The 11,857-nt window shown below is 53.4% G+C and overlaps 1 protein-coding gene across 1 annotated transcript; it reads right to left on the reverse strand.

Annotated features, from left to right (window-relative positions):
- Nucleotides 1–1,050: 1,050 nt before the first annotated feature.
- LOC128063970 (putative pregnancy-specific beta-1-glycoprotein 7) lies at nt 1,051–4,410 on the reverse strand. The gene is given in 5 exon segments (XM_052656794.1): nt 1,051–1,106; nt 1,639–1,917; nt 2,784–3,017; nt 3,020–3,109; nt 4,311–4,410. Coding segments are annotated over 5 exon segments (759 nt in total).
- Between the last annotated feature and the right edge of the window lie 7,447 nt (nt 4,411–11,857).

An 11,857-nucleotide genomic window follows, 5' to 3' on the forward strand; every position in this document is an offset into this window, starting at 1 on the left:
TTTGTCTTATACATCATAGAACCTAGTTGATATTTCAACTAGATAGATACATGTTTAAGATATTAATTGTCATCTTCAAGTTAGCCCCTAAGAAAAGAACTGAAATATATGTGGAAAGGGAAAGACAGAATAAAAACGACACCTAAGAAAGGAAATCACTTAACTACCAAAGAGGAAGAAATAGAGGAATTCATAGCACAAATACCAAGTAGCAAGATGGCTGAAGCGCTTTCCTATCAGGAAGTATCTGACTCATAGATAGCCTCAACCTTCAAATTAAAGGCAGAGGCTGACAGAATGGATTAAAATTATGACCCATCTCTATCCTCTCTTCAAGGGACTCACTTTAGATACAAAGACATAGAAGGTTGAAGTAAGGTTGGAAAAAGATATTCTATGCAAATAGTAATAAAAAGAGAATTGTGGTGGCTGTATGAATGTCTGATACAATAATCTCTAAATCAAAAACGCCTATAAGAGACAAAGTAAGACCTTACATATCGAGAAAAGTTTCATTCACCAAGGAAATCGAACAATCATAAGCATCATGCACCTAACACCACCAGATCTGTGAATCAAAATGGACAGCATCGAGGGGAGAAACAGCTCGGTCACAACAGTGACACGACAACACCCAGCTTTCAGTGATGGATGCGGCAGTCAGAGGGAATTTCAGTGAGAAACTAGAGGCCGTGAGAGCGCTGCAAACCAGAGACCTAACCGGCCAACAGACAACACACAGTCGTAGGCGTTTATGTTGCGCAAATTACAGTCCTCAAGGCCCCCATCTCTCACCACACACGACCACCGCCCATCCTGGGGAGAAATGGTGTCACTTCCACTGTAGAGACGACGGCGCAACTAAGAAAGACGGGGAGGGACGTGGAGTCGAGTGTGCTGGCAAGCCCACAATCACAGCAGTGCCAGCTAGCACACTGACACCTCCTGCCTGAATGCGTCTGCTGTGGTCCCGCCTTCACTGGGGCGCATATTCACACAGCTCTATAGAGTGCACACCACACACCACGGTGCACTTAAGGAAGAGGAGGGTTAGCCTTTGTGACTCACCGGGGCTTCCCAGCAGGCACTAGTGGTAACGATCCCACCTGCCAATCAGGAGACATAGGACACAGGGACCCAGTCCTGGGTGGGGAAGATCCCCCGGAGTAGGACACGGCAACCCCTGCAGTGGAAGGTGCAGTCTTCATCGCTGGGCTGCCCAGGAAGTCCCAGGGACTGATTTTAGCGCTGCTTCCAGCGGTCTTGGCAACGAGGCTTCACAGCAGAGGGCCAGGAGAAATCAGGGGGTGAGGAGGGGAGAGACAGCACACGTTCCAATGGCTTGAAGTGAAGGAAATGAGATGATAGGCTAATTGTTGGTGGAATTAAAAAGAAGGTTATCCAGGTTAAAATGGGCTTCCCTGGTGGCCTATACGGGAAGAGCGCCTGCAGTGCAGTAGACTCGGGCTTGATCCTTGGGTCAGGATGATCCCCTGGAGTAGCGAATGGCACCCCACTCCAGGATTCTTGCCTGGGAAATCCCATGGACAGAGTAGGCTCGTGAGCTCAAGTCCGTGGTGTCACAAAGAGTCGGACACCACTGAACGACTAAGACAGGAGGCGATGATGGCCACTCACAGGTCACACGCAGCCTGAGGGGGTCGCTTCTGCTGGAGTTGCCCCTGTTGAAGGCCTCACACTGATAATCCCCGGTGTCCTCTCTGCTGACGGGGTCTATGGTGAGGGTGCTGTTGTCTGAGGACAGTGTCATCCTCTCTGCGAGGAGGAGACTCTGACCTTTGAAGAACCAGCGTATGGAGACCCCAGTCTCATCTGCGAGGCAGGTCAGGACCACGGGGCCCTCGTGTTCTGTGACTGTGGTGTTGCTGGCTTGGAGGGAGGGCTTTGCCACTGGGGCTGTGTAGACAGAGAGGGGTGACTGCTGAGAGTGGGTGAGGGGGCCTGGGCCTTGCTCCCTCCGCAGTCTCGGGGCCCAGTGACCTCTGTAAAGGCGACTGTGAGGAAGGCCCTGGGTCTTTGTTCAGGTGACAACAGGAAAGAGACGAACACACATCTCCTCTGACCCCCAGATCATGCCAGGGGGACCCTTGCCTGGTTGCTGGGACAACACTCTAGTACTGGACAGCTCTGTGCTATCAGCCCTGGGAACCTTGGTTTTCTGACTGTGGTGCTATCCAGGCCAGACAGGGAGTGCAGGACCTGAGAGTACATGTTGTGATTGGGGATAGAGAGCCTGGGCGCATTGCCAGGGCCTCACACTGACAAGCCAGGAGCGCTGTGTGGCTGGGTGAGAGGCTGTGTGGCAGGAGAGCTTGAGGTACTCTCTGGATGGTCAGAGGAGTCTGAGGGGAAGTGGTGGGGTTTCCGGACCTTTTGGAGCAAAGAGCAGAAAGCCACACGGGGTGCAACCAGAGGGAAGGGAGGTTCCTGGTCGGTACTGGGGCCCCTGGGTCCTTCTGAGCTGTTCACACGCTTGTCTGAAAAATTTGCAATCATTACCCTTCATGCTCACTCACTGTGAGTCTGACATTAATTCGTTTCTCCCATCATATTCTGGTGATCCTCAGCCACCAACACAGAGCAGCCCATCCCCTCCCTGGCTTCATTCAAGGTGGACCTGCCTGGACTTGCCTGGGACCGGAAGTCATGGCCAGTCTGGGTGTCCAGGGGTGATGGCCCCTGTACTCGGACCTGAGAGGGATGGGTATGGCCTGGCCTCAGGCACTGTAGATTCAGCCAGTCAGCCTGGCCAACACAAAAACAGAGGGCATCCAGGGTGAATGGGTCACTGCGGCTGACACTCGCTGGGTCCCGGGCTTCACACACATAGGGTCCTGTTTCATTCCTTGTCACGGTGACTACTGTGAGAGTCCTCTTGTCCTCGGACAGTTCCAGCCTGGTGCTCTTGGGGAGTCTCTGACTGTTGATCCACCACATATAGGAGGTGTTCTGGGTCTCAGCTCCACCTGTTAACACCACAGTGTCCTCGTTCGCCCAGGGTTGGAGATGCTGCTGGTGATGACAGGTGTGGGTTGTACCACCGCGGCAGAAATAACAGAGAGTACACACCCCTGAGCCTCCTTGGTGGCTCAGACAGTAAAGAATCTGCCTGCCAGTGCAGGAGACCTCTGTTTAATCCCTGAGTCAGGAAGATCCCCTGGAGAAGGGAACTGCCACCCAGTCAATACTCTTACCTGGAGAATTCCATGGACAGAGGAGCCTGGTGGGCTACACACAGTCCATGGGCTAGGAAAGAGTAGGACACGACTGAACGACTAACACTCTCACTTTCTTTATTCCTTTAGCTCCTCTAAAAGCAAATTTCAACAAAATTGGCATCCTTCACCTCTCAGCCAGACAGAGTCTTTGAAGAATAAGGCATGCTTGTGTATGGTAAGATGAAGGCATGGGGACCTGAGCTCAGAGTGTGAGGCCACCTGCTCTATGTCTGGGAGAAGCACAGGCTTCCTCGGGGGTCGACTGTGCAGCAGCGTTCAGTGGTGGACAGGCCTGGGTGGGATTCAGAGACCATGGGGCGTCTCTCCTGGTTTCATCAACCAGCCTCGGGAGAGAGCTCCCTGGGTGGCACCCTGGGGTCGAGGAGCTGCCAAGGAGAGTCTTCCTTGCTCTGTTCCTCTCTGGGGGTGCTGAGATTTCTCTGGAGTCTCCAAGTCCCCCAGGGCATTTGGTTGATTCCTGGGGACCTTGTACCTGTGTGCTCCCCATGCCGAGTCTCAGGAGTAGGACCAGGCTGTGCCCCTGAGCGGACGTGGCTCTCAGGGCTGAGCCCTGGCTGGTGAACACCTTGGAGCCTTGGGATTTGGTACAGGCTTCCCAGTGCCACTGGAGGCAGGAGCCCTGGGACAGGGTCTGGGAGGGGCTTCCTGGGGCTGAGATTCTCTGTGAGGATCCCCGCGGCCCTCAGGCCAGGGTCTTCCCTGAGTCCTGCAGGGTCTTCCTCAGGGTCCTGGTCACGGGGAGGGGCCAGGGCGCTGGACTGAGAGTGCTGTCCCTCTGCTGAGTGCCTCCATCAGCCCGTCCTTCTCTCTGCACAGTGTCTGCAGGGCCTGGCTTCCTGGAAGCATTTCTGACCCTTTGGCGTTTGTCTCCACAGGGTGTGTCCTGCACTGAATGTTCAAACCGCCAAATCGCCACACAGGAAATGACACAGAGGGGATGGGGGCAACTTCCGGGGCTGTCAGTCCTGTGTGAACAGAATTCAATCACCACCCTCCCCCCACCCTGCCCCCGCCTGCCAAACACCCCGAGGTCAGAGAGGAAGCACTCACGGTGCACGTGGAGGTGTCCAGCCTGTCTTTCTGTCAGTAAATCCTTTTTAACGAGCAGGGTGTAGGATCCTGTGTCTCTCTGGGTGACGTTCTGGATCATCAGGGTTCCGTTGGGGTAAAGTGTCTCCCATCTGCTGTATGCAGGCCCTTTAGTAGGTGCATTAATGTCTACCCTATATGTTGCAATTATCTGGGTTTTGTCTACCGTTTTTCCTCTGTACCAGGAATAGCCTAGTGTATTCTTTGTCACATTGTGGGCAAGTAGAAGAACACCCAACCCTTCTGCAGCAAGGGGGGGCACCGTTTCAATAGTGAGCTGGGCAGTGGTGGGCGGGGTCCAGAAAGTTAAGAGTGAGACTAGGAGGGAAGTGAGAGAAATCAGTTAATATTTTGACTTATGTGTTGCGATGTGAAAATGGTGCCCAGGGTCCTGAGCAGGTCTCTTCATCCCTCAGGCTTGGGGTGTGTTTTTATACTATGTGAGGACACGACTGAGGGACTTCACTTTCACTTTTCACTCTCATGTTCACTCTCATGCATTGGAGAAGGAAATTGCAACCCACTCTTGTGTTCTTGAATTGAGAATCCCAGGGACGGAGGAGTCTGGTGGGCTGCCGTCTATGGGGTCGCAGAGAGTCGGACACGACTGAAGTGACTAAGCAGCAGCAGCAGGGTGTGTTCGTTTGTGTGTGTGCATGTGTGTGCATGTATGTGTGTATGTTTGTGTGTGTCCTACAGGTTTAACATCAGCAGCATGACCCCCGTCACTTCAGTCCCTCTGGGCTCATTTTTCCCTCTGTTTCCCCAGCTGTCCCCTGGCTCACTCCCTCACTGCCCTCACATGCCTGCTCACACTCAGGGCCTCTTGGGAGATGCCCCTCCCTCCGACCGGCTGCTGTAAAGACCCTCCGTGCTCACTGCTGACCCTTCCCCGCTCGGGTTCCTGCGTGACGCCTGGAGCACCTGCCAGCACACTCTCCATCTCTCTGCTTGTCTGTCTTCCTCCCCACAGAGCGCGGGCTCCGTGAGGGCAGGGGCTTGTCTGATCCTGCTTGAAACCCAGGGCCTGGACCAGGCTCCAGACATTAGTACCTGGGGATGAAGGAAGGAGAGTTCCCAGGAATTCCACAGCCTGGTATTTATTTGTCAGTTTCTAAGGGTGCCAGGTAAGGACAGTGTTTACTGTCCTGGTTCTGTCTTTTTCTGTAGTGACACCCAGATATAAATATTATTATCATCATCAGTCTTCAACAGTTACTGCTCAGTGAAGAATTACACATAATACCTACAGCAGTTGAGTCCTCCCGCCCCTCGCCAGCTCTAGCTCATGCAGAGTCTCCTGTGGCTGAGCCCCTCCCTCCCCGGTCCGCTCCCCTCTGCCCTCAGGTCTGAACAGAAGCCCCCTGTCCCCTCTCAGAGCCCCGTCTCCCCCAGGGACCAGCCAGGCTCTCGTTCTCCAGTCTCCGCCTCCTCCCTGAAAACTGTCCCCTCTCACCTGCCAGCAGGAGCCTGCTCCAGGGGACATGCCGCCTGCTTGCAGGGACTGACGGGGGCTCCATGGTGCCTGCGTCTGCTGTGTCCCTCTCTCTGTGAGAAGAACTTCTGGTCCAGAAACGCTCACAAGCCCTGCAGTCCTTGTGTGAGCTCTGCTGTCCTTCCCCCTGTGTGCTGGGCCTCTTCCAGGGGCAGGAACACTTGGCTGGGTCACGTGGCCAGGGGGCGGGGTCTCTGCCCTGGCCCCTCCCCCTCCTCTCCTCCTTCCCTCCCTAATGCCCCCCTTCCCCTTCCCCCTCTGTCTGTATTTCTTTCCCTGAACTCTGTTGAGTCCTCTGACTTCTAGAGCAGTGATTCTCCACCTACACACACACACACACACACACACACACACACACCCCTACACACACCTACACACTCCTACGCACAACACCCCCCGACACACACCCCTACTCACACATACCTACATCTCAGCTACACACAGACACCTAGATACACACACATCTACACACATACACATACACACACACACCCTTGTCTGGAAAAGCACAACCTTGGAGTGTCCAGGTCTGGGGTCCCCACTAGTCTGGATCAGATGCACACTCAGCCTCCCCGACAGCCCTCCCTCATCCCCTTCTGGCTTTTCCCTTCAGAGGAGCCTGGGGGTGGGGTGTGAACGCTTGTCACAGGGACGTCCTCCCCACGGTGAGTGGGAATCACCTGTGGAACTTCATGAAGAGTGCGAACCCCCAGGTCACACCTTAGAAATGCTGTTTCAGCAGCCACCAGGTCACATGCTTGCCCAGCCTGGCTGAGACCCCAGAACAGTGGTTAGCCCGCCTCACCCACCCCAGTGTTGGCCCCTGCTGTGTTTTGGTCTGGGGTCTCTCTGCATAATCACAGATCCAGGGTTTCCAAATTTTGGTGGTAATTGTTCCTGTGACACAGAAACCCAGCTGGATGCCCAGGGCCTTCCCGTTGTTCTCAAATATCTGAGAAGATTGCAGATATTTGACCCGCCTGAAGGTCACATGACTCTGGAGGAGAGAAAGGGGTCACGTGAGTGATGACTGGAGAGGGGACCTGGTCTCTACCTTAGCTTGTCACCAGCCTGGCGTCTGTTTTCAGGGACTGCTGCTGTTGCTGCTGCTAAGACACTTCAGTCGTGTCTGACTCTGTGCGACCCCATAGACAGCAGACCAGCAGGATTCTCCCTCCCTGGGACTCTCCAGGCAAGAGTACTGGAGTGGGTTGCCATTTCCTTCTCCAATGCATGCATGTGTGCTAATTCTCTTCAGTTGTGTCCGACTCTATGCAACCCTATGGGCAGCAGCCCACCAGGCTTCTCTGTCCACAGGATTCTCCAGGCAAGAATACTGAAGTGGGTTGCCATTGCCTTCTCCAGGAACAGAGACCCAGAACCAGGTGTCAGGAGGAGCTGCAGTTGGCAGATGAGAAGGGATAGTTTTCTTGTGTGTCCTGGGAAGAGAGGAACCTGGTGCTGAGGGTGGGCTGACTCTGGGCTCCCTGGTCCTTGGGTCAAGTTTCGGGAGACTCTCCCTCTGTGTGTCTGTTGCCTGAGCCTTGGTTCAGAAACTGTGCAGGTCCTCCTTGCCATTTCAGGGCCTCCCCTGTCACCCTGGCTGATCTTTGTGTGGTTGCTGTGATCTTTCCCATGGGTGGCTGCAGGCAGGGATGGGAGCTGGCATGGGTGCCCATAGGCCCCTAGAAGGTTGGGCAGGGTAGTGTGGGCACCCAGGAGGGGCTCTGAGGGTCTGTTAAAGGAGGGGTCCCCGGGCCTAACGCCTAATGACCTGAGGTGAAGCTGATGTAATAATAATAGGCATAAGTGCACAGTAATTGTAATGCACTTGAATTATCCCCAAATCATCTCCACCACTCCGCAACTGTCTTCCATGAAATCTGTCCCTGGTGCCCTTAAGGTTGGAGAGCGCTGTTTAGTAAAAGGGATGGAAATCAGGCTCCTTCTCCACTTCCTTAGGCAAAACAAAGTTCACCTGTTAATTTCCTGTTAATTTTCTGTTTGGCCTAATATTGTCCCCTGGAGGTCATGAGCAGACCTGGGGACAATGTAACGGGCTGCACAGGGGTGTAAAGGCCAAAGGGTGTGAGCTGGCTGTGCGCCCTGGGCAGAGGTGGGTGCTGACCTCTAGACTAGAGGCTATCAGCCGGAATTCAGGTCACTGTGGGTCCCCAGGCTTCCCAACCTCACCCCAGTGCAGGGTGAGCCCAGAGAGACAATGGGCATTGTTCAGTGGCAGGAGAACCATCCATCCAGGTGGACGTGTGCTCAGGAGGAGCTCTCAGTCCCTGAGGCTTCAAAGCAAGGGCCGGCGGGGGTCTGTGGGGCTTTGGGGAAAGGGTGGAGTTCTGTGGGCTGGACCCCAGAAGGCCCTGTCTTTCTCCACCTCACGGCACTGGGCCTGCACCCTAGTTCTCTGTGTCCCCATCAGTGGTCTGCTGTCAGCCTCCCCACAGTGCCAGGGCCTGGGGCAGATCCACCTGGAGACTCTGTCAGGGGAGGGGAGACCCCCATGGGACCCCAGTCTCCCTGAGATGGAGCAACTGCAGAAGCTGGTTCCTCTGTTCCGGAAGTTCCCCTCCTTTCCCTGGACGCCTTGGGGGAGGGGCTGAAATGTCTTCAGGGACCAGACGCTGGTGTCCCCACAGATCAGGGACCTTGGGATGAGGAGCTGCTCCCCAATTCCTGAGTTCAGCTGGGGCTCCCCCCTCCCCTGTGTCGACTCCCTTGGGATGGAGGATCGGGAGTCTGAGCCAGGTCAGGTCTCTAAGAGCAGGGGAAGGACTCAAGCTGCCAGCCCAGGCCCTCCAAGGGGACTACAAGATTCTCCTGAGAGGAGTTGGGAGGGGGTGTGATTATCTGGGAATGAGCAGAGGTCTGACTCCTCACAGTTAAGAGGTCCCTGTTCTTACTCCTGACTCCAGAAGGAATAACGTCCCACCCTGGAGCAGCTGTGGGCTCTTGCAGGTCTCCTCGACTGTGATGCCAGGGCCCCTGTGTCCACAAGGAATATTCTGTGACCCCTCGGTGTCTCACTGGGTGGGGGGTGTGAGTTCTGGCTTCTGTTATGCAGATCCCCTTATCTATTTAAAGAGTATTTATTGAGCATGTGTGACATGTCAGCCCTAGGTTGTGTCCTGCTCTCCAGAGAATAGCATAGACTTGGACTCCGGGCTCACACACCTGACCTTGGATTGGGGAGACAGACACTCAGAGAAAATCCTGGAAATAAGGAGCTAATTATGATGGAGGGATGGACTGAAGGGGAAGCGTCTGGTGCATCCGGAGCCTGTCACGGAATCTCAGCTGGACTGCGTGTCATGGAAGGCACCCCTGAGAAAGTGATCTTTTGACTGAGACATGAAGGGTGAGCAGACCCTCAGCAGAGAGGGACAGGGGGCTCAGAGGGCAGAGCTACCTGAGGGGCGTCTGGCCTTCAGGTGGGCCTGGCTGGAAGGAGCGGCTGACAGAGTCCAGTGTGGGGAACCGGGAGAGTGGGGAGGACTGTGGACGGAGTCAGTTGGTGAGGGTCAGAGGCTGCTGGGCGGTGGGACCTGCTAAGTGGGAAGGAGGTGGGCAGCCCTGTGGAGGCTCCAGACTGTGGAGGAGCTCTGCCGCCCTCTGGCGGCCATGGAGGGGAGTGTCGAAGGGAAAGTACTCAAGGAGGTTTTCTCCTAAGACAACTCAAGCATATATCAAGAGTTTACATATCATTTTAGGAATCCCAGGGACAGAGGATGCTGGCAGGCACAGACATGAGGTCGCAAAGGATCGTATATGACCTACACTAACCCTTTCAACACTGCATATCATTTTTGCTGAATCATGTCCCACTCTGAATTTCCAATATCTCTCATCCAAGATCTTCTCTTATGTACCCCACTCCGAGATTTCATCCAGTTGAGATTTGTGTTGAGCCAGGCCAATTTCTCTCTGTAGAAGAAGATCCAGTTACAACATTCTCAGTCCTTGGGCAGGAATGGAGCATCTGTAAGTAGAAGGAGGGTGGGGAAACGTCTGTGTGTCCTGCCTGTGCCAGAGGGTCCATGTGGACATGAAAAGGTCGCATTTCATTTTCCCCCATGCCCCCTTAGTGTCTTCTGCATGGGGCAGGGCCAGGTGGAATCGGAAGACCAGGGGTGCTGCAGTGATTCTGAATGTCGTCTTCCTGCCTTCTCTGTCTCTGCCCCCATCAGGGGACCTGGTCTTCATGGAGGAATGGAAGGTGGGGTGGCTCCATAGGCCCCTGATCAGACATTCTTTCAGCAAAAGGGACACAGGGATCAAGCACATTAGCTCTGGCCTCAGTGTCCCTTTCACCCTGTGTGACTGTAGGAACTGAATTATTAGGGTCTAATGGCCTGTTTTGTATTCTAATTTATTAGATTGTTTTTACTTCTTTTTACCTTTTGATATTTGAAGTGTGAAAGGTGAATTTCCATTTTCCTTGAGCATGAGCAGGGTTGGTGCCAGGGTAGTTCAGTTGTCTTAAAGGTTATTGTTTATAGTAGCTTCAGTTTCAGAGTGAAAGTGAGGGTATCGGATCAAACCCATGTTCCGTGCTTTGGCAGGCAGATTCCTATCCACTGGGCCATCGGAAAAGTCCTGTAAACATTGCTTAACTTGTAGGAGACACTGGTTCATCACGGCTACCCCACACACGAGGTTTCCATATTTGAGTATGGGTAATTTTGGGGGGTTCCAAATTCATTGCAGATGGTGATTGTAGCCATGAAATTAAAAGACGCTTACTCCTTGGAAGGAAAGTTATGACCAACCTAGATAGTATATTCAAAAGCAGAGACATTACTTTGCTGACTAAGGTCCGTCTAGTCAAGGCTATGGTTTTTCCTGTGGTCATGTATGGATGTGAGAGTTGGACTGTGAAGAAGGCTGAGCACCAAAGAATTGATGCTTTTGACCTGTGGTGTTGGAGAAGACTCTTGAGAGTCCCTTGGACTGCAAGGAGATCCAACCAGTCCATTCTGAAGGAGATCAGCCCTGGGATTTCTTTGGAAGGAATGATACTAAAGCTGAAACTCCAGTACTTTGGCCACCTCATGCAAAGAGTTGACTCATTGGAAAAGATCCTGATGCTGGGAGGGATTGGGGGCAGGAGGAGAAGGGGACAACCGAAGATGAGATGGCTGGATGGCATCACCGACTCGATGGACATGAGTCTGAGTGAACTCCAGGAGTTGGTGATGGACAGGGAGGCCTGGCATGCTGCGATTCATGGGGTCGCAAAGAGTCGGACACGACTGAGAGACTGAACTGAACTGAACTGAAATAAACAAGTGATGTACATCATCCTTTTTGAATTTACAGACACACAACCACCTGCTCTGTGCTCGCTAGCCCTGCTGGTGTGACTTGGGCAGCAGGACTGTTACTGACTTTGTGGTTGTTCTAGTTGCTAAGTTATGTGTAACTCTTCCGTGACCCCATGGACTGTAGCCTGCCAGGCTCCTCTATCCATGGGATTTCCCAGGCAAGAACACTGGAGTGGGTTTCCATTTGTTCTCCAGGAGATCTTCCTGAGCTAGAAATCACACCTGGGTCTCCTGAACTGGTAGGAGGATTCCTTACCATGGTGCCACCGGGGAAGCCCATGTTGCTGATGGTCACTGCTCAAACCCATGCAAGTTATGGCACCAAGTATGAACCCTAATGGAAGCTATGGAAGCTGGGTAATGTTCATGTATTCACGTGGGTTCATCAATTGATAAAATGCACACCTCGGGTGTGGAATGTTGAATATTGAGGAAGCCCTACACTTGTGGGTGGCAGGTATCTAGGAAAACCTCATGTGTGAGGCGGCCATGATGAACCAGTGTCTACCTACAAGTTAAACATTGTCTAGAGGACTTTCCTGGTGGCTCAGTGGATAGGAATCTGCCTGTAAAAGCACAGGACACGGGTTTCATTCCTGGTCAGGAGGATTTCTCATGCTTCTGAGCAACTAAGGCCATGCGTCAGAACTGCTGAGTCTGTGCTCTAGAGCCCATGA

This window comes from Budorcas taxicolor, chromosome 18 (assembly GCF_023091745.1).
Source record: "Budorcas taxicolor isolate Tak-1 chromosome 18, Takin1.1, whole genome shotgun sequence".
NCBI classification, from domain to species: domain Eukaryota; kingdom Metazoa; phylum Chordata; class Mammalia; order Artiodactyla; family Bovidae; genus Budorcas; species Budorcas taxicolor.